Here is a 21,221-nt window from a genome sequence, read left to right on the forward strand (position 1 = left end):
GTCTTCAGGTGCTTACTGATGTCAGTTGTTCACAGGGCTTTTTGTCTTTTAAAGGAACATCACAAAAAAGAAAGGAACAATGTGAGAAAGACAGAAAATCGGAATGACAGAAAGAGGAAATTGAACTAGAGTGCAACGAGGCCTTGTGGTCTGAGGTCGGCTGCAGAGCAGTGAAAACACCTCAAAGCTTTTTGCTCTTTTTCATCTCGACCATTGATGGCATCATCATCATTATTGTCACTGTCTTCTACATCAACACAACAACCTGTGATACCTGTGATATCCAAAACTGCCTGTGTTCAAGACGATGAATAAAGAGAATGAGCAAAGAAACTGAGAGATTCACAACACTGACATGTACCTCAATCCCTTCTGTGTGTTGTCTTTCTCTGGTGAATTAAAATCATAATAATCAATGTGAGAAACATGAACTTATCAGGTGAATCCAATGGGTAAAGACTGGTATGAATGAGAATTAACCTCATTAAACCCTGAAACACTGACCTGTCAGAGGACTTTTCCAAACCACACTTATATCACATAGTTTCATTTTTATTATCAGGCTCAAACTTTTCAAAACTGCCAAAACATATGAGGCAAAATTTAGGATGCAGTCATAAAACAGGTATATATGGTCTTTTAAAAATGATCTTCTGAATATAAACGTAAACTGTGAAATCCAGTCAGTGTAGCCCAGAAAAAAATAAAGGTAAAATATTTCCCAGCTCAATAGGGAGGGGGCAAAAAATAAAATAAAAGATTCAAGTATTTTAGCTGTCAAGGTCATTTTTTATATAAATTGCATGGTTTGCAGCTTTTACATTTATACTTTAACTCTCAATAAAAAATACTTGTTTTAACCTGGAAGTTAAATTTTTTTAACTTAGCTCCATCTCAGCCCGATTTGAACAATGATAAACTTTAACTGTTATAATGAACTGATGACCAAATGAAAAGGAGCATTCCTCTGCCAGCACTTTTATATTTATTGCTTAAATATGTATTTCCTGATTAAACTTCATTTACCTTTTACTTTAGGGAGATTTTTGAATTTGGGGTTTTAACTCGTTTGTTATTTTCCATCTTTCATTCAGTTCAGTACACGCTGCAGTTGCCTACAATGACCGCTAGAGGCCACTATGGTGTGGAATAAATATTTGCGACAGCTGTTTCTTATGACGGTTGATGGTGACATGTCAGTAAACAAACATGGCGACCAGCAGCGACTACTGGGAAGGTAAGTTGTGTTACTGCGTCTGAGTGTAAAACAAGAGTGTGTACACATGTTGTGTGATTGTTCCACCGGCTCAGCTCAAACACACTCACACGCTCCCGTCATAGGTTTCGTTAAATTAACGTAATGTCGGCGCAGAGCAGGATTGTGTAGCTGCTAACCTGTTAGCTTGTTGGTGGATGTTACACATGCACGGACCGATTATGAGAGAGTTGAACCCGGGTGTAGACAGGCGGAACCCCGGGAGCCTTCATAAAGAGGAGCCCAAGACTGGAAGAGACGTTGTAACGCTTTTTGTGTGAATTCATGTGTCTCTGTGTTAATCTTGTGTGTCTTTGTGGTAGTTTAAAGTGTCTCTGTGTTTGTTTGTGTCTCTTTGTGGTAGGTTTATGTGTTTTTGTGTTCATCTTTTTGCTTTTTGTTGTAGTTTTAAGTGTCTTTGTGTATGTTTGTGGTATTTTTCATCATCTTTGTGGTAGTTTGGGTCTAGTATTCACCGTGTGTCTCTGTGGTATTGTTAAGTGTCTCTGTGTTTATCCTGTGTCTCTTTGTGGTATTTGTATGTGTTTTTGTATTCATCGTGTGTGTCTTTGTGGTAGTTTTAAGTGTCTTTGTGGTAGTTTTCATCATCTTTGTGTTCAATTGTGTATGTTTGTGGTAGTTTTTGTCTTGTATTCATAATTTGTCTCTTTGTGGTAGTTCTGAGTGTAAACTACCACAAACACACAAATTCTATTTTGGTTAGATGTGGAAAATCGTTTTGTTTCATACAAGATGTTTTTCTGCTTCTGTCTCAGATTTGCGTAAACAGGCCAGACGGCTGGAGAATGAGCTGGACCTCAAGCTGGTCTCCTTCAGTAAACTCTGCACCAGCTACAGCAGCAGCAGCAACAAGACGAGAGACAGCCGGTCAGCAGCAAACCTCACCTCACTGTACAGTGTGGAAGTACTCTGACCTCTGTTAACCTTAGATATACACTTTAAATATTTATAGAAATAACCTGTGTTAAATCAAATCCGATACTTACAATACTGCTACTACTACTACTATTAATTCTACTATTACTTCTACTATCATAAATCCTAAATGTCCTCCCTATTTAACTGTTGCACAATGTTTGAGTGATATATTTTGTACCAGTAACTGGGTATGTGTGACGCATTAGTTCATAAACACATTCAACTACATTTTTATACTTGGAATGACAAAAATAACTAGACCTAATGAAGCGTAATTTCCTTTTCATCAGATCTGATTCTGGCTCGACTCAAGACAATATGCTTGTGGCCATGACTACTGAGCTGGAGCAGCTCCTGGCCAATGTAAGTCAAATAACATTACATATTGAACTACATAGTATAAGTGTCATTATAGTATTACTTTCATTTTGTATTAGTATTATTAGCTTGAGTGTAGCTTCAAGTAGAAGCAACAGAACTAATCTTGTACCAATATTATCAAAGGTAATTAAATCTATATTTAATGATAATAAAATCATTTGTAGAGCAGCTCAAAGTGCTTAAACTCTTACTCAAACAAAAACAGAGCATCAACCAAAGCTCTCCGGTTGTCTTGGGTTTTTATATGATGGGAGAAGTACTTTTATTTTACATCTTCCTGGTTATTACAAATGCGCTTTTTTACAATACATTCATGTTTAATAGAACATTGTTATACGTTAAACTGACATTATAATCTTGTGAGGATAAGAGTCATGTTTGTATAGCTGCTTTATGTTTAGGTTTTATATATTGTTATATTAAATAACCATATAAATGTAATATCTGTATTTTGCAGCTTACAGGGGTCAATGACAAAATGGCAGAATACACAAACTCTCCGGGAGGTTCGTTACATAATGCAGCTTTGATGCACACCCTACAGAGACACAGAGACATTTTACAGGTACACACAATAACTTCACTTTCTCTTATTACTGCCATTGTCAGTATTTTAACTGTAGTTCTTATTGTTGTATCCTGCAGGACTACAATCAGGAATTCCACAAAACCAAAAGCAACTTCCTCAGCCTGCGGGAGCGAGAGGACCTGCTTGGCTCGGTTCACAGAGACATTGAGTAAGCCCCCTCATGCAACACATATATAATAAAAGATATTGTACACTGTTGGCAAACAAAATGTCAGAAAATATTGAAAAACGCCAATTGCTAAATGGAGTTTTATTTTATTTTATTTTATTAGAAGATATTCTCTTCTGCTCTTTCTGTGGATTGTTGCTGTGTTATCCTCCACCAGTAGGAGGCAGAAATGTCCAGTCATTAACAGAATTCCCCCATCCCTTAACAGCCTGCTTCCCTCTATCATGTTTCATCCTGTAAAAACGAGGCACCTCCTCCTCCTCCTTCCCCCCCCGCAGCTCCTCCTCCCTCTCTACACCCCTCTCCTTCTTTCTTTCTTTCTCTGGGGGTATCTTTCGTAAGTGCCTTCTACAGTAAATCAAACCACAAGGCTTTCATTTAGCCGAAGCTGAGAGAGAGTGGTTATGTCTGGCCCATCTGAACCAGAGAAATGCTCCATCTGGGGAGGACAGGGAGCGCACGGCCAGAGGGAGGTACACACGCTGTCCTGAGCTGATGCTGACTGACCGATTACAAAAATGATGAAAGTGAATTTTAATATTTTTCTTTTGAGATGAGAGGTGTGGAGAAGCTGTGGGAAGGAGAGGGGCAGAGGGGCAGAGGAGATAATGGGAGATGAATTGATGATCAGTCCAAACAGGGAGTGTAAATAGGAGATGGAGGACAGAGTTGTGGCTTAAGCAGAGCTAATCACTTAAAAGCCTTATCGCAGGAAGTGCATAATGAGCACCCAGGCATCGGTTAATAGGAGAGAGTGAAATACTTCATTCGGAATCAAGACTGAAGACTTGCATGTGATTACAGAGGGTTGTTCGTTTTCATGAAGCAACCAATTGAGAGAGATTTAAACTACATTGCGTCACCAATCAAAAAAAGATTTGGGCTGCCACAAACAATTATTCTTATAGTTTTCCTATTATGAATGGATCAGTTGAATGTTTCTCTTGCTTCTGTTTACCTGTGCAGGTCCTACAAAAGCAGCTCAGGAGTGAATAACAGAAAGACCGAGCTCTTCCTCAAGGAACATGAACATCTCAGAAAGTAAGAGATCTCTTTAAAACTCGAATGACACCCTCAGTGCATACCTCTGTCAAGGCCTCACAGTCCCCTTAAATTCAACAAGCTGCACCAAATCACATACACTCATAACTATCAGTTCCCTAAATATTTCGTTCATTATTCCTCAGGAAATTGGAGAAAATAAAAAAACACCCTATCTCTCAATGTCAAAGGAAGTAAGAACATTCCTGGATTCCCTCTTGGCCCATCTCTCCAACAGGTTTTGCGGGAATCCGTTGTGTAGTTTTTGCGTAATCCTGCTGACTAACCAACAAACTGTGTCGGGTAAATACATAAAGTCCTTGGCAGAGCTGATGAATCCACCTACCAGCAGCTCTAAAGCTCACTAACAGTTAATGTCTGGTTGGTTTTTCAGTCTGTATAAGGACATGTTAACATCAACACAAACTTGAAATTTGGACTAAAACAAGTTAACTTTATAGATAAAGACTATAAGTGCATATTGTCCTCACAGATCACTTTAGCTGCTGTTAGATCAATAATAATATTGACATTTATATATATTTATTCATACCGAAGTGTTTGGTGCTACCTTAAGCAGATATGAACCTTCATTTTTATTTCTGTTTCTATTCTTGAGAAAATCCTGAGCAAAAACCAAGCTATTAAAACACATGATTATTGATTCAAAATAGCTGCTTCATTGTTTTGATGCATCACGAGGAAGGTCAGATATTAAACGGATATCTAAAATGTAGTAAATATTCAACCAAAGACAGAATTCAGATATTATATGTTGTTTTTATTATCATCAATACTTCTCAAATCAATGATGACCTCCATCTTTAATACTTTGTGAACAACATTTGAGTTACTCTGTCGGAGGGCAGATTTCTGAAAGGGGGAAACAAAAAAATGGTGAGTCCAACGATGGGAAAATATATTATATATTTGTTCAGGGACAAATGCACAGGAAAAAAATTAACACACATCTCATATGCACACATCTGTTACTCTGTGCTGTGAGACAAATAAAGCTGATCCTTCTTCTCACCTCATTTGTTGATCGCATTGCATCCTGAACCAATGAGTCCTGTGTTGGTTCCGACATTAATATCTGTCACGTTTCCAATTCCCACGTGGCCTTGCTGTCCAGCTGTTGGAATGATGAAGATTGAAGAGAAGGAGTAAAGTCCCAAAAAAAATGACGATAATATTAATTAATAATTATAATAAATTGGTCAAACCCTCTCAGAAACATGTGAAACCACTCACTGTTTATGGTATTCCCTGATCCAATGGTTCCACTGTTTACCGGGTTAATGGTGTTGCCACTCATGGTGCCCTGGTTACTGTTGGGCCCAACTCCTGTAAAGAGGTGTGGTCAGGGAAAGAGACGATAAAACAACTTGACAGAAAAGTTAATTCACACTGTTTAAACATTTACGTCCAACTTCAGCGCAATTGTCAAAAGGAGAGGCTGACCGATTTGAAATTTTTAGTGCCAAAAAATAACAAAATTGGCAACGATTATAAAATTGTTATCAAACCCTTATGAAGAAGCATTGTTATGAGGCTTGATATTTCACAGTTTAACCTTTGCCTTAAATTTTTATAAATTGGCTATATATAAAAAGAAAACACATATCTATATATAGAGACATATCATTTTTAGAATTAACGCGTTTGTGTAAAATATCATAACAAAAGCATATTTTCTGCATTGTTTAATCTCAAATAAAACGTGTTCATGGCGCCAAACATGAACGTTGATCATACCGACAGATTTTATCTGCTAATTGATAATTTGTTCAGTTTCTGTCGTCAGAAAACGTACCGCAGTTAGTATTTTGTGACATTTTTCCAACTCGAAACCAGACAAGCAACGAATTTCTAAGAGGAAAGCAGAATCAATGATTATTAAAACGGATTCAGATAAAATGCCTGAACAGTTATCCAGAGTTTAGGGGATTTCCCTTATTTGAAATTGAAAAGTTGGATTATCTTACTCTAACACAAAGTATAAGCGTCTGTAAAAAATCTCAAATTTAAGATGGAAAATATAAAATGAGATAAATGTGTTGCAGATGACAAACCTGGAGTCTTGGTCCTACCTCTAGTCTCAGTCTTCTGTCCTCTGCTGTGAGCTGGGCGTCTTCAATATATGGGGGAAACACTCGGCCGTCCCACGTGTCTGATTCCGATCAATCTGTTATGTCAAACAAGAAAGTTTTGTGCCCGGAACTGATTAGAAGTGTTCGATGGTTCAATTCCCGAACTTGCTCCCATATTTGTTTATCCGTCCACTGACAGTAAGCATGATGATTATCAATGAGGTTGCGTGTTTCAATGATCTTTGTCGTGCATTTGGGGGTCCATCGGTTCACAATGAATTTGACTGTCAGACAACGTTTTATATTAACGTTAAATCATTGTCATATATTCAAGTTATCTCAGGGCACCAGGGTTCTAAAGAAGGTAAAAAAAATTAAAATCATCAACCAGGAATTTGGGACTTTTATTAATAATTAACTTGATACCACTGACCACCGTCACCTTATCAGTAGTGAGCGAAGTTGAAGGTTTCACAGTTTCTGGCAGTGTAGACGTTGGCAAAAGTTATACTTGGGCAACATTAGTAAATAGAAAGTATTTGTGTCAAGGCTAAACATTTCTTATAAAAATAATGAAAGTTAAAAACACCCAAACTAACTAAAAATGGACTCACTATATACAAGTGTGTGTGTGTGTGTGTGTGTTGGTCTGTACATACACTGAACTTTGCTGTCCTTCCAGGAGGTGCATGTGTGAACGCAAATGTCGGAGTGAGACGCTCACGCTCCATGATTTCGTCAGACTTTATCCGCCTGACGTCCTAGTTTAATGTCTGTAGATATCCAGGAGGATTCGATGTCTGAAAGTAGCAGGGGACCCCCCCCCCCCAGCCAGGAAGGGGCACAGTCAGAAGTAGGAGAGTGACAGGACAGACCTTGGAAACGTATTTTTCATACTACTGTTTACAAACTTGATGCAAAGGGGATGAGATGAGCGTGCAGTTCAGTGAGCGAGGGAGGTCGTTCCACGTATGAAAGTACAAGTTGAATACAAAAAGCCGTGGGCTCTTCCAGCTAATGAAAGATGGAGAGAAAGAGCAGAGGACAGCAGTAGATAAAAAGTAGAAGAGGTGGACAGATAGACGAATGAAGTGTAAAGCACAGTATTGATTTCTTTGTCTCCGCTCGAGTCAGCCAGGATGCACAGTGCAGCCTGTGTGTGCTCTGCTCGGCCCTGAACGCTGACCATTTCATTTTTCTCTCCGTCACTCACCTCAGCAGTAAACAGCAGCTGACGTGAACGCTGTGCATCTGCCGTCTTGCTTAAACGCACCTATATTCATCCGCTGTATGTGTTGTAGAGAAGAAACGTGCTTCTGCTCAGACGGGGTCGGATTTGACCAATCAGTCTGCCGTTCTAAAGAATCCTCCATTAACCAGCACTTTCTCCTGCCTCCCGGGACTCGCAGGAGGAAGTGCTCCCTTTATGATAATCGACAAAAGAGCCGTGTGGTTTCATGCACAGGCTTTCCTTTGTTTAATCCAGGAGAAAACATTTTCCAGCGCGGTTCAAATCAGATCAGAATGTTGTTTGTGAACGGGATGAAGGCGTTTCAGTGTCTTTCAGCTTGTCCTTTTTTCCCCATTTCTTACTCACAGCTCCGATCGGCTTATTGACAGTGCAATAAGGTGAGCATTATTGCCACATTCACTCTCCTCCTCTCCCCTTTTACTCTCACGCACTCACTCAGCTCAGTCAGACACACACACACACACACACACACACACAGACTCACACCCTGAACAAACACAGCCCATTCAGATCTGTTAAAAAGACGCCATTGTAACATCTTACTTTTTCGCTTCTCTGCCCAAAACATAAAACGTGATGTGATGTGGTGACGACGGCTGAATCCCTCGTTTTAATCCCTCGTGCCTTCTCTCCATCCAGTATCGCCATGTCGACCAAAGAGAACATCACCTTTCAGCGTGGGATGCTGAAGTCCATTCAAACCAGGGTTACAACTTTGGCCAGTATCCTTTTTTACAGTTTTACTTATATCTCCTCATCTGCTCTTTACCCGGAAATCTTTACTGTCTTTTACTAAAATAGAAATCAGGACATTTGCACAGATTTGTGCTGATGCTATGCAGGGATATCAGCCTGTGTGACGCAGTAGACTTTACCATTAGGCTCCATTTGTCCTACCCCCCCCCCCCCCCCCCCCCCCCCCCCCCCCCCCGGTTGCTTGAGGAGCCCTGCTGATGTATGTTCCCTCACTGCTTTCTGCCTCTTGCTCACTACAAGCGAGGGAAGCCCGACTTCTTAATTATCTTTCCTTCACCGCACCTCCCTGCCCCTCAGATCGTTTCCCTGCCATCAACGGTCTCATCCAGAAAATCAATTTGCGCAAGAGGCGTGACTCTCTCATCCTGGGCGGGGTGATCGGCGTCTGCACCATACTCCTGTTGCTCTACACTTTCCACTGACTCACTCGCTCACTTGGCCGCCTTTTACTTTCATTTTCAAATATTCATTGCAGTCCAACTGTTTGTATTTATATATCTTTGTATATGTCTCCTTCTATTGTAATTTGCTTTCCTTAAACGAGCAATTAAGAAAGACATTTTAAAGTCCATCACATTAAGTCTTAATTGAAAGTGAGGATTTGATGAGTTTTATTTATTTTCTGCAATTTACGTTTTCTTCTTGAAATTCCTGTATTGCTGCTTGTGCCCTGTTGTCATTTTTAAATCTTTATAAATGTATGAAATAAGATTTTACTGGCATGGTGTGCCGTTCATGCCGCACTTTTGTTATACGCTATCGACGGTGCCTGACCAAAATAAAGACGACGACCTCACTCCTGCGTGTGTCATGCTCATTCAAGTTTATTTCAGACATGCAGAATTATGGCACGTTAACCAGTCATACAGTATAAATGTATAAACATCAACATCAGAGTGCCAAGAACAGTGCATACAAGGGGGGGGGGAAGCAGCCCCTATCTCAGATCTTGCAGTATAGTGTAAACATAATGAGGTTTAGAGATCCAGGCAGTTCCAGTAGAGTCCAAAACACGAGTCAGTTCATTTTAACATAGTAGCACGCGAAGCAAGAGATCACACTACGACTGCAGCGGGGGGGGGCGTTGTTGTGTACATGAGCTTTATGTAAACGCTGTATGAAATCATCTTACCCGTGTAACATCCTGTGGCGAACAGAAAAGTGGAGTGTTAGTGCTTACAGAAGTTAAATGTTGGGACAAAGACCGGAGGTGCATTGAGGACTTCTGCTATTCACATCACACGCAAATCTTATTACGATAGTTTTTTTTTTTTACTTCTTGTGATTATTATATGTATTTTTTGCTCTCATAATCAAAATGTAGAATCATCCAATTGTCTGAGTCGTCAGTGCACCACCAGTTCAGACTATGAGCTGTTTCCGGTCTCTGGCAAGAGGTGCTGAGCGGACAGCGTGCAGCCTTCATCCTCCTGCCGTTGTTTCCTGAGTTTGTGGGGTTAACGGACGTGAGCCTGTGACTTCTCTCCTCTTTCTTTTCTTTCTGTCTCTCTTCAGCAGAAAAAAAAGCAACAAGTTGTACATCAAGAGTCTCGTAAGCTTGTTTTCAACTCAGATTTGTGCTTTTCCTTTTTTTTTTGGTCTTCATTCCTCATCCTCCTTTTCTTCTTCCTCTCTCTTCTGTGCAAATTTGAGATCAGGTGAAGTCCAAGGAGTCGGTTTTGTGACTCCTTCCATCCCACGGTTCACTACTGGTGCTCTGATAGAAAGAGAAGGCAGAAATAAAGTTACACAGCTTCACCCTGAGCATTGTGAGTGTGTGCTTTCCACGTTATTATTTTTTCATACCTATTGTAAACACTATGAAGATGATGACAGCCACACCCATCAGAATTGCCAGACAGCTGAGCAGCATAGACAGACGCCCATATTTCCTGGCTCCTTCTATATCCCCACTAGTGAGAACAGACCTGGACTAATGGGGAAGGAGAAGCGAAAGGAAGTCACTAACTATGAATTATTTAAATCCAACATAGGCGCAAAACACCTGTAGTGTTTGAGCTTATAAGTTCAAATACGCCCAAGCACCTAAAGCCCAGAGCAACCATAGTGCACACTGTGTTATCATGATGGGAACTGGAGGAGCAAGAGGATGTAACACTCACCACATTCGCGTACCACAGGGCGCACACGTTGAGCGGCACCGCGGGACAGAAGCAGGACAGCACGGCCAGCCAGAGGTAGGTGGGGGGCGCAGACCCGGGCGGCACCGGGGAGGGCAGCGGGCCCAGGCTCAGCCGGGACGTGGACCTGGGTGGGGCCGTCAGCTGCCCGACAGAGCCCGACTTCATCGGCGACCTGTGTCCGATCTGTTCCGAGTCCAGGGAATGCATGCTCCCTCGGATGTTGAGGGAGAAGGAGTCGCAGGATTTGACGTTGCTCTGCCCGCTGGGCTCGGTGGTGGGGGCGCCCAGCAGCTTCTCCGTGTCCTGGAAGTCGGTGGGGTTCGAAACTTCCCTCTCGCCGAGGGCGCTTTTCCCAAAGGCGGCATCAGTGTTGATCGCCATCGTGGAAAGATAAGCAAGTCTTATAATGTGAGTGCGTGTGCGCGCGTCTCTGAGAGTATGGGATGGAGCCGCTGTCCTGTGGATGGAGATGCTGAGGAGTCTTCCTTCAGATCTTCTCCATTCTAAATTCAGAGAGACCAATACCTTCAAGGCAACCTATTTAATTAAGCAGTCTAACTCCATCCAAATGTCTTATTGATGAGCTCGATGTTATTGATGTCTCGGTCCCTCTCACGTTTAGTTGACGGCGAGCGTCTTGACACGCTTCGCCTTCCCCATCCTCCCCCGCCCCTCTATCTCTCTCTCTCCCTCCCTCCCTTCCTCTCTTTCTCCCTCACCCTCTCTCTCTCTCTTTAAGTTCTGAAGTATTACCGCATCTCCTCACATGTGAACGGCTCATCCCCAGCGTCCGACGCGAGGCTGATCGATGTGACATTGCAAATACGTCTCTTGGAGCAAAACAGACCCGGCGCGTAAAAGCTCTCCATTTACGCACGGGGGGGTCAGCGGCTACAGAGGGACACAGGACGCTCATCGTTCTTCACCCATTGACACAATAAAGTGGTTAATTAATATTTCATTGCCCAAACATATTACTTTATCCAAAATACCCTTTGGATTGAGTAGAATTTGTACTTTAATATGACCATTTATTTCGTGCTCCTTTAATTCACTTCAGGGACAAATATCGATATTTTTCCCTCCACTTTATCTGAAAACTGATTATTAGTAAAGACTGGAATTTTAAAAATAAAGGTAAGGTTTCCAGATCATTTACTTAAAAGTGTTTAAGTGTTATTAGTTTAATGTACTTGGGGTATCGGAAGTAAAGATACTTCTAAGATACATCTATACTACTAAGATAAAATGGCCCTTATGATCTTTACAGTGTATTGAATACTACTTTATTACTTTATATTTCATTTCATTCATAAATGTTGCATTTTCCATCCACTATATGTATTTACTAGTCACGGGTAAATGTTTGATTTAACAAATGAAAAGAGAAAGTTTTCTTGTACTTTACTTTTAAAGTATTGAATTCTTACTGGCTAAATGTAGGCTTATATCAGAACTAAAGATATTCATGAAAATCAAAAAAATGCCCATGTGAGTGTGACAGTAGCTTTTTGAATTGGCTCCTGCTTAACTTTAATGTTTCTATTTATTTCATGTGCCAATTATACAGTCAACCTGATTTCAGGGAGAAATATTGCACATTGTCCTCCACTACATGTATTTAACCATTTCTGTTCACTGTTGAAAAGGAGAATGATTTTAAGGGGATTTATTTAAAAGTATCATACTCATCAGAAATAAAGACGTTCATAATGTAAGAAAAATGGCCTATATGTGAATGTAACAGTATTAAAATATTGATGCATTCATACATGATTAGCCTTTAAATGATGCAGCTGGTGAAGCTGCACAATGGCCTGGTTATATATTACTTTATTTTAAGCACTGTGTTAATATGATGATATATTTTAAAAGGTTGTTTGTTGGTTTTGTAAAATCTGTAAAGCAACTGTTATCAAAGCTGCCAAGTACGTGTAATGCAGTACAAATACATTAAAGATCTTAAAGGAACCACTCGGAGTACCTGAACATATGATACGTCAATGCAGTACATGTACTCAGTTACAACCCAGCACTGGAAAGTGCTCCATTATGTCCAGTGCTCCATTATGCACCTATATGAAAAACACTGATCTGTGAAATAATTGATTTAAACAAAGTGTGATTTTATTGTGTTAAAGATTTCTGCACATGTCCTGGTAAAAATTGTTTGTATTAAAGTATAGGTTGAGTATATGATCACATATCAAATATCACTGGATGAAGACAGTTAAATATAATCTTTAATATTTTTACATCTTACTGTACTTTTATTAAAGATCGATTTCACCAGATCAGAGATTCTTTACCGTGTTTATCCTCACGACGAGATAATAATCCAGTCAGATTCTAGCTCCCTTTTTAAACCTTATAGTTAGAGATCAGATCCCCATCTAGTGGACGTTTTGACAACTCCACCGAGGCCCATTCCAGTTCTGCCTCAGCTTCCCCTTGAATAAAAACATTTATTCAGAAAATTAAATGAGTTGCAAACGAGCTCTAAAGTTAAATGTAGTGCAAAGTGGGTGGCGACTGAAAAATAACTTTTTCCTTGATTTACAAAAATATCTCTGGACTGCTCAAACAATTGAAGAAATAAACTAAGAAGCATTTCTATAAATGCCATTGACTCCCAGTATGATGATTATATGACTTCTAAATTTGAAGGAATCCCTTGAATGGTCCTCATTCACCCACAGACACTTTATGTGCACTTTCTCTATCACACATTCCTCATACAGGAGCAATTGTGGGGTTCGGTATCTTGGCCTGATCCTCTGAGATCAATGCAACAATCTTCTGGTTAGTGGACAGACCTCTCTACCTCCTGAGCCGCCCTTTGCAGCATCTGATAATTCCTATAGGCCCAGAGGAGAAGACGCCCATATCTGGCCTGTGTGTAAAAATAGTGGAACTGGATGTGGCCCTGACTAAACATCAGCTTATTTACTTTTTATGTGGAGATTAAAGATAATAATAACCATGAAGTTATTGCAGATCCGTCTCTTTTAAGTAAAAATGGATTGACACAGTTTCATTTGGCTTTTTGTGCCTCTGTTTTATTCATTTCTGGTCAAGAGTCACAGCTGGCAATGTTTTTAACTGTCGATTGTTTCCAGTTTTGTCCGAGAGTCTGAGGAAATATTTTGGTCTTTATTGAAAGCAACAAAAAAACAAAACATGAACAATAACAAAGTTTCTCCAGAGTTCACAACGTCACATTTAGGATTTCTCAAGACGTGTTTATTATCACAGAAGATACAAATGAATACGAGACTGAGGGACGGAAATTATTAGCTGAGGAATGTGAAGGTTTGAAATGACTATTTGCCCCAAAACACACATGAAAACTTTAAAAAAACTTACATTACAGCAGATGAATAGGACATAAGTACATGAACTCCAGGGTTAATATATCAGTTTACCAGTTTGACTAAAGTGAAATATACCTTACGTCTCATTAGCACATGAATATAGACAATGGTTGTAAAAGTCCAGTTTAACTACTGAGTGTTGTGAAATTGCCTCCTTCCTCAGTCCCCCCCCCCCCCCCCACCACCAAAACTTTCAGCTGTCAGCTTCCTCTCCTCGAGTCGTCCGGGGCAGGGCTGACCAGAACAGTTCTTCAGCTGGCAGCTTTAGCATGTGTACGGGAACATAAAGCTCGCCAGTGAAGAACTGCTGTGCGTCAGCCATTCGGGGGCCGAGGGGAGGTGCTGGGAGGCGCTGGGAGTCGACCAGTGAGCGTGAGAGCTCGAAGCAGACAGCCCGGGGTGACGGGGGACGAGGCACGACTCCTCTTCCCTTCCTCTGCTAACACAGATTCCTGCAGAAAGAGAAGAAGAAGAGTCAGTTTAGCTTCCCCTCTAAACTCTCTGCTCGTAGCGTGGGTACGAGGTGGCCTGCAGCCAATCACACACACACACACAAATACAGACACACACAGAAAGTGGGTGCAGTGGCGTGTGCGATCAGCTGTGAGTAAGTGGGTGAGACAAGGTGATTTATAAGAACGACAGCAGAGATACACACAGGATCATGTGTCAGATCAGCAGAGGGGGAAGCATGCATCGGCAGCTCAGCTCTGCCTCTGCATGTTTCACAGCACCAGCGAGACATTCTTAGATATTCTCCCGGTTCTGCGGATCCGACGCCGGCCTCCAGAGGAACGCTCACATGAAAGATCCTGGAATCCCGGATGAAGTCCTCCTTTGATTTGCTCCTCGGCATTTTTTTTTAGCACCGTCATGTTCCACGTGCTAGCTGAAGTACAGCATCCCAGCAGCTAGCATGACTTTTATTTTGAAAAAAACACTTATGATTTATAATCAATCATTTATTGGGTTTTTCCAGAATGTAAAATAAATGTAAGACTTGTTATGCTGAAAAATGTGTTATCTGTACACATTACATAAAGATGGACGACATGATAGGTGCTTGAAAGTGAAGCCACATCATCGTGACCGCCCCCTGGTGGCTGGCTGCAGTCTAGGTTATAAACCCTGCCTCCTCCATGTTAGTAGATGGCACATGGACCAAACTAAAAAGTCAAAACACACATTAAATACTTTCTGTAATAGATGGTTTCTGTCATTTTAGGAATAGATCTTTTTGATACATTCTACGGATAAAACAGGGAGTTTATTTGTACGCATGATCCATTGAAATTGTTGTATAATAATTATATATAAATTATTGAATTGCTGCTATAGCTTACTGTAACTGTTAAATGAATTACACTCCAGTGTTAACCAATCCAGTGTCTTACAGAGTGGATATAGCGTGTACGGGATAAAAATAAAGACAAACGCACAAAAGCATGTTTGTGCGTTTCTTGCCTTAGGTAAGAATGTAATCTTGCGGTGATCCGGAGACATCGAGGACATTGAGGACATGCTCCACTTCTCCGCTTGACGATGAGTAACACATGCTGCACATTCCTGCGCTAAGGAGAAGCAGAATAATCTCAGGTATTCGAGCGGCCTGTGGCCTGCAGAAGGCGCACAGCAGGGGGGGGTGGGTCACAATCTGCCAGACTTATGAAGGTTTTACAGACATTGCCGCTGGGTGAAATAATCACTCTGTCTCACACTTAGTTTGCATTTTACTTCAGCGTCATCCTGAGGGTGTCGGAGAGTCATTTCCCTTCAGACGTATATAACAGATCATTCATCTGAAGCGTACATGGAAAAACACTGATGTGATTTACCTTCCGCCTCCTGACATTCAATCTACTTGACACACATCAGTCTTTTTTTAATGGGTGAGTCATGCAGATGGTTTGACTGCCTGTTCTGACTTGTGACACAAACATGCCCTTAACTGGATCTACATTCTTGAAAAAAAAGAAAACATTAGGAAATCTACCAGTGACATATTTATACTTGTTTCAAAATCAGATTGAAGTCTAATAAACCTTAAAAAAATCTGAGAGAGTTATGAAACTGAATACTGGACTCCAAAATGGCGTCCATACACAGTTTCTTTCTGTCTTGTAGCCTCCACACACACTACAGTTTTATTCACATTGAGCAGCAAATGGGGACGAATAATCATGATCCATTAAGAACAAACGGTGGAGAGAAAAAATGGAACATCGGCTAAATGGCTAGCAGTGCGTTTTTATTTCGTCGTACGTCACGGAGTTATAGCAGAGACGTGTAAAGCCAATTGGTCCAAATTAAAAGGCGGCCAAAACTAAACTTACTTTTATCTTCAACAAAAATTGGGGATTTAACTGCTTTTGAACATTGGACACATTTTTTTAAAACACAAGTACACAAGTCAAACATATCTGCTGGCACAATCAAAACAGTTAATGGAGTAAATAAGCCATCAAAGACAAAGACGAGAGAAAACGTGGACCTGGCTGAAAGTCAGTGGTTCACTCGGGTCTGGACCAAAGCAGTGCACCAACCAACGGACTGGATGATACTGCCATCCAGACAGGTGCCTTAGGGCAATACCGAGGAAATAACAGGGGATCGACCAGATAACCAGGAATCATCTGGGCTCCCTGGGTGTGTCTGGACCAGATTTCATGACCTTTGGATGTTTTGAAATGTTGAAGATGACTCATAAACTGATTCTTTGTCCGTTTTTTCACTGTCAGTTGCAAAAAAATGCCGGAAGCAGATCTTAAAAGAAATGCTGCCTCCTAGCAGAATTATACAGTGAACCGGCGCCCCACCCCCCCGCAGGGCTGCACACGCGCTCAGCTAGTGTATGAATGTATTCAGGCAGGAAGACGTACAAGTCCTCTGGCCACACACAGGACCAGTGACACTCCGAACTGTTGACCGAGGCTACCACAACCTCAAACTGAAACTGAATTAGCGATTTGTTCCATAGCGTGTCACTGCCTCCACAAACGGGGACTCTGTATCTTTAGGTTCACAATGACGGCCAGTGTTGAACCCTGAGACCCTTTAGCTGTGCCACTGTTTCCCATATCTCCTCCTCCTCTTCTTCTTCTTTTTCAGTCTTTCCTGACTCGTCCGTCCTCTCCAACCTCTCTCTCTTGGTCAGATCAGACTGTCCTGCATTCCGGACATTCCAGCTGCGTATGTTAGAAATTCCATCCGGCTGCTGTGGGCTCGTACGCTCTCCTCCACCCCTCCTTTTCCATCCCTCTATCCTTCACCCATCCCCACTCTGTGTGCTCGTCTACATCTGGTCCACACCAGACAAGGCGGACGTGGCTTCACCGTTAGGTTCACCCTCACCTCCCTTTCGCCTTCCTCTTTTCTTTTTTTTTGCATCTCACACCTCCCCCTCTCTCTTACCCTTTCATTCTGTCCCGACTGAGCGAGAGAGGCAGATAGAGTCACATGACAGCCGGTGTGGAAGGCCTTGAGACAGGCTTTTATACAAGGGGGCAACAGTGTAAAAAGAGACAACAATCACTAATATACACTAATACACCTCACTAATATACAAAATAACTGAGCTTATCTGGGGCCGTGGACGTGCACGCCCCGCCTCGACAGGGAGGGTAAGAAAGAGGAAAGACACGCTGGAGTGGAATTGCCAGGATGTGCGTGTCCAAGAGAAATAGGAGTGATGGTGTGTAAACAGGGTGTGAATGATCCATGCACAAAGAAAATAATTGAAGTTGTTTATCAAGGGAGCTTGACGTTGTGTAACACGGAACATATATAGGCAGAGGCAGCGCACTCCTATAGAAGCTGAGCAGAAAACAGAGTGTCTAAGATGGAGGGTGGTTCGGACAGATCCCCGTCAGAGTTACAGACGGACATCTTCCTGTGCCTCGTGACCACTTGTTTGGTCTCTTCATTCACCGGGTGACGCCGGTGTGTGAGAATACCGCAGCAGGCGATGAGATAAGAAACCTACACCCGCGGCCTGGTGTAAATATGTGAGGAATTACAGATTTATCACAGATACAGATTTGCATACTCACACATGATAATTAAACGTTGTGCGTCAATGACATACATCAGTTCAGGTGCATTCCCCGGCTGTGGGTGTGGCCGACATGGAGAGTGTTTACTGCCCCAGATTGTAGTCTGCAATAACCACTGATCATTTCAGACTGGGAATGGGGACAAAGACAGGGAAAGGGCGGTGGCTTTGGCAACACTCTGACCTTAGTGCAGCGCTCTGCTGCTCGCTGGACTTTAAAAGGCCATCTCACGTTAACCCTGAGATAACCACGACCGTTTTTTATTTGATAACTGGAAACCGTTCGGAATTCATGACATCCTGAGAGGGGGTTTAACACACAAGGCCTGTAAGCCCGTCCTCAGGCAGTCTCTGCCATTTTCTGTGAAAAGACTGAACCTACATAACACATCCCTTCTTGCCCCATCCTCCCGTGACAAGGCACGCAATAGGAATGAAGGGTGTAACCCAAGTTGAGCAAAATGGCTTCACTTCTGCAAACGCAGGCAGGGGGACGGCACGGCACGGGGCGAGGTTTGCTGAGTTTCTGCCTGGACACAGGACAAACGCATGTAGACGACTGGAGGAGTTGCTTTCTAACTGACACCCTGCCACGGCCATGTGATCCTCACTGACGGAGTGGCTTATGTCACACTCCAGGGTTGCAGTGGCAGAAATGCAGCTCGTGACACAGCCTATTGAGCATTCCAACCGGTGCACTGAACTCTGGCTGTACAATTATATAAGGCAGGCTTCCTGGATGTAATATATATGACAGCTCCCTCCCTCCCCCACAAGCATGCATCCCGTAGAGAGACTAACTTAATTTAACTCTGCTTTTAAATGCGTTCATGGAGCTTCAGTTTGTATCGGTAGAACTGTAAAATGATTGCGTACGAGTTGAGGAGAGCCAGAGGTGAACAGGGAGGCCTAAATACTTTGTTACGTCATCCGCTCCAGGAATGTTTTACTGGTTCTAACAAACATCTTCTATAAACGTACTGGTGTAATGATTTCCTTGGAAGGATCCTCCGGCTTTGCCAGGCGACTGCTGGTATCACCACATTTCTCAGAGAACACTCGGCCTCAGATATTCCTCCTACACTTTCACCTATCCCTTACTCGAGCTCGGGCTTATTTCTCGGGCCTGGTATGAGCTCAGCAGATTTTAAGAGGCTTTGAACACGGACACATTTTGACAAGATTGGATTCCACTGGTGCAGACCTCAACTTGCAACGTGTGCCCGCGGTCTAAAAATACGACATTTCTAGAAGATTGAGCTGCAGATTTGTGGTTTTTCTGAATGTTCTTATAACATATAATAGATTTGGAATAGAACATGAAAACAAGTCTGTAAATCACAAACGGGCTGTATCTGTTTTAATGTGGATATTATCTTGAGTATTAAGCAGGTTTCATTCATCTCTTCATTGCCATTGGTGGAATACTCCATGCAACACTTTAATAAAGTCTCTGCCCACGGTTTCACACTGTCAATGATCTGAATTGGGATTTAATCTTTGCAGGAGCTCAGAGGTTATGCTGGCAAAATGTCACATTTCTAGGTTGCCTGTAAATCCTGTAGTGTCAGGGCCTGGATGATGTGACACACATACACACAGGCCTTCAGCCTCAACTCCTATCACATCACATCCATAACCTCGACAATCTGACGCTGTACAACTAACATCTGACCTGCAGAGGTGATGTGGGACTTCGTGAAGTCGTGTCAGGGATGATTCCCAGTTGCCGTTTTCACGCAAACTGGGTCATCGAGCCGCCACGGGCTAGATCATGCGGACAGGAACACGCATTTCGCCGGCAGAGACAAACACACACACACACACACACACACACACACACACACACACTGAAGTACTGAGCCCCACCTTGACCGGCGGCCGGGTCGCTCGGGCAGCCGACAGCTCATCCAGGGCGGACCCGGCGGAGTTCGGGGCTTCCTCCTCGGCGGAGTCCCGGAGCTCCGGCAGGGTGTGTCGCTGTCAGTTGGCTCGGTTCACCGACTCAACGACTGACGGTGTAAAACACGGCTCGGCCCCGGGTTCGGTCTGTGGCGCTGAGGAGACTTTTCCTCGCGGCGGCGGAGTAGAAGACGCAGGACTTCAGCCCCTTTTACCCAACTCCTGCTCCACTCCTCTCTCTCTCTCTCTCTCTCTCTCTCTCTCTCTCTTTATCTGCCTCTCTCTCTCTCTCGCTCTCTCTCTCTCTCTCTCACACACACACCCACACACACACAGACACTCACACACATACAAGTCAGACACACACCCGGTTTCCCACTCCGATCAGCTGGCAGCGTCATGACGTCAGCACCTACGAGGAGAGCACGTCAGACTGGGCACGGACCTGACGTGCACACGCAGGGCGACTCCCCTCCAAACACCGAAAGCAGTAAAAAACTATAATTATTAATATATGTTTGGTCATTTTCTTTATTGTCGCTGCAACCTCTCACCTGCATTCGTTCTCTATTTAATCCTGTTTGTTAAGTTCCTTCATATTGTGTTTTGAATGTTTATTTCCTGTCAATGACTCATATGGATGGATGTGATTCCAGATGTGTGTGTTCATCTCTATAAACAATGAAGACGAGAAAAGCTATAAATAAAACTAATGTGTTTGTAGGTGGTGGTAATGTTAACAGCATTTAGTTTATAAAGACAATTAAACACAAGGATGAACAGACAAAGACAGTATGCATACTTATAATAACAATGAGATAAAGAAAGAATAAACATAACTTGTCAATTAAAATTTGAACAAACATAATTCATGTGTGTGTTACCAATTAAAATAGTGACTTTAAATTGGTTTCCACACTCACAACACTTTGTTAAAATACTGTAGGAGGATTATTTAGAAAAAGTTTGTGCTGCTGAGATGAAAAAATGAATAAAGGTTATACGCCCAGTTCACCAAAAAATAAATAAAATAAAAAATTAGGTTGCAGGAGAAAAATGATAAGATCTACAACATTTACAATCGTTCAAATACACATGAGTAACAACACAAGAAACCCTTTTTAAGTGACGGACGTTGAACTTTGGCTAAACTTTGGCTTCATTGTGTCTCAGCATCATTTGTTTATCTGTCGTGTGGGTCAAAAATAATGTTGATCTTTCCAAATTAAGGAAATTTGTGTCTTGACACTCAGCAGCTGAACGGGAACCAAACTG

The 21,221-nt window shown here is 42.1% G+C and overlaps 2 protein-coding genes and 2 long non-coding RNA genes across 11 annotated transcripts; 1 reads left to right on the forward strand and 3 right to left on the reverse strand.

Moving 5' to 3' along the window:
* The first annotated feature begins 1,144 nt into the window (after positions 1–1,144).
* LOC133969482 (Golgi SNAP receptor complex member 1-like) lies at positions 1,145–9,271 on the forward strand. The gene is made up of 9 exons (XM_062405997.1): positions 1,145–1,237; positions 2,032–2,143; positions 2,485–2,557; positions 3,033–3,140; positions 3,221–3,312; positions 4,300–4,374; positions 8,067–8,096; positions 8,359–8,441; positions 8,773–9,271. Exons 1-9 carry the CDS (start codon positions 1,210–1,212, stop codon positions 8,895–8,897), a joined length of 726 nt encoding a protein of 241 aa, XP_062261981.1. The 5' UTR covers positions 1,145–1,209; the 3' UTR covers positions 8,898–9,271.
* Positions 5,135–7,695, reverse strand: LOC133969484 (uncharacterized). 7 transcript variants are annotated; one of them, XR_009924205.1, is made up of 6 exons: positions 7,681–7,695; positions 6,450–6,562; positions 6,191–6,246; positions 5,629–5,721; positions 5,408–5,509; positions 5,135–5,247 (listed from the first exon to the last, which is right to left on the reverse strand). It is a non-coding gene; the product is annotated as an uncharacterized LOC133969484 (long non-coding RNA). The 7 variants fall into 7 exon arrangements; XR_009924207.1 differs by lacking the exon at positions 7,681–7,695 and adding an exon at positions 7,127–7,141 and having other exon boundaries at positions 6,468–6,562; XR_009924204.1 differs by lacking the exon at positions 7,681–7,695 and adding an exon at positions 7,127–7,141.
* LOC133969483 (trafficking regulator of GLUT4 1-like) lies at positions 9,265–11,115 on the reverse strand. Of its 2 annotated transcripts, XM_062405999.1 has the most exons (3): positions 10,599–11,115; positions 10,282–10,408; positions 9,265–10,192 (listed from the first exon to the last, which is right to left on the reverse strand). In XM_062405999.1, the coding sequence occupies exons 1-3, from the start codon at positions 10,998–11,000 to the stop codon at positions 10,182–10,184; spliced, it is 540 nt and encodes a 179-aa protein (XP_062261983.1). In that variant the 5' UTR covers positions 11,001–11,115; the 3' UTR covers positions 9,265–10,181. The 2 variants fall into 2 exon arrangements, with proteins under 2 accessions (XP_062261983.1, XP_062261982.1); XM_062405998.1 differs by lacking the exon at positions 9,265–10,192 and having other exon boundaries at positions 10,268–10,408.
* A 2,636-nt stretch (positions 11,116–13,751) lies between these two features.
* Positions 13,752–20,244, reverse strand: LOC133969142 (uncharacterized). Its single transcript, XR_009924182.1, has 2 exons — positions 19,914–20,244; positions 13,752–14,445 (listed from the first exon to the last, which is right to left on the reverse strand). It is a non-coding gene; the product is annotated as an uncharacterized LOC133969142 (long non-coding RNA).
* Between the last annotated feature and the right edge of the window lie 977 nt (positions 20,245–21,221).

This window comes from Platichthys flesus, chromosome 15 (genome assembly GCF_949316205.1).
Source record: "Platichthys flesus chromosome 15, fPlaFle2.1, whole genome shotgun sequence".
Classification (NCBI taxonomy): domain Eukaryota; kingdom Metazoa; phylum Chordata; class Actinopteri; order Pleuronectiformes; family Pleuronectidae; genus Platichthys; species Platichthys flesus.

Excerpts from the sequence above, each read along its gene's own strand:
- LOC133969483 (XM_062405998.1), bottom strand. The coding sequence starts at position 11,000 with ATGGCGATCAACACTGATGCCGCCTTTGGGAAAAGCGCCCTCGGCGAG. Across the intron at positions 10,409-10,598 it reads CCCTGTGGTACGCGAATGTG|TCCAGGTCTGTTCTCACTAG; the intron begins GTGAGTGTTACA and ends CTTCCCCATTAG.
- LOC133969482 (XM_062405997.1), top strand. The coding sequence starts at position 1,210 with ATGGCGACCAGCAGCGACTACTGGGAAG. Across the intron at positions 1,238-2,031 it reads CAGCAGCGACTACTGGGAAG|ATTTGCGTAAACAGGCCAGA; the intron begins GTAAGTTGTGTT and ends CTTCTGTCTCAG. Across the intron at positions 2,144-2,484 it reads AACAAGACGAGAGACAGCCG|ATCTGATTCTGGCTCGACTC; the intron begins GTCAGCAGCAAA and ends CCTTTTCATCAG.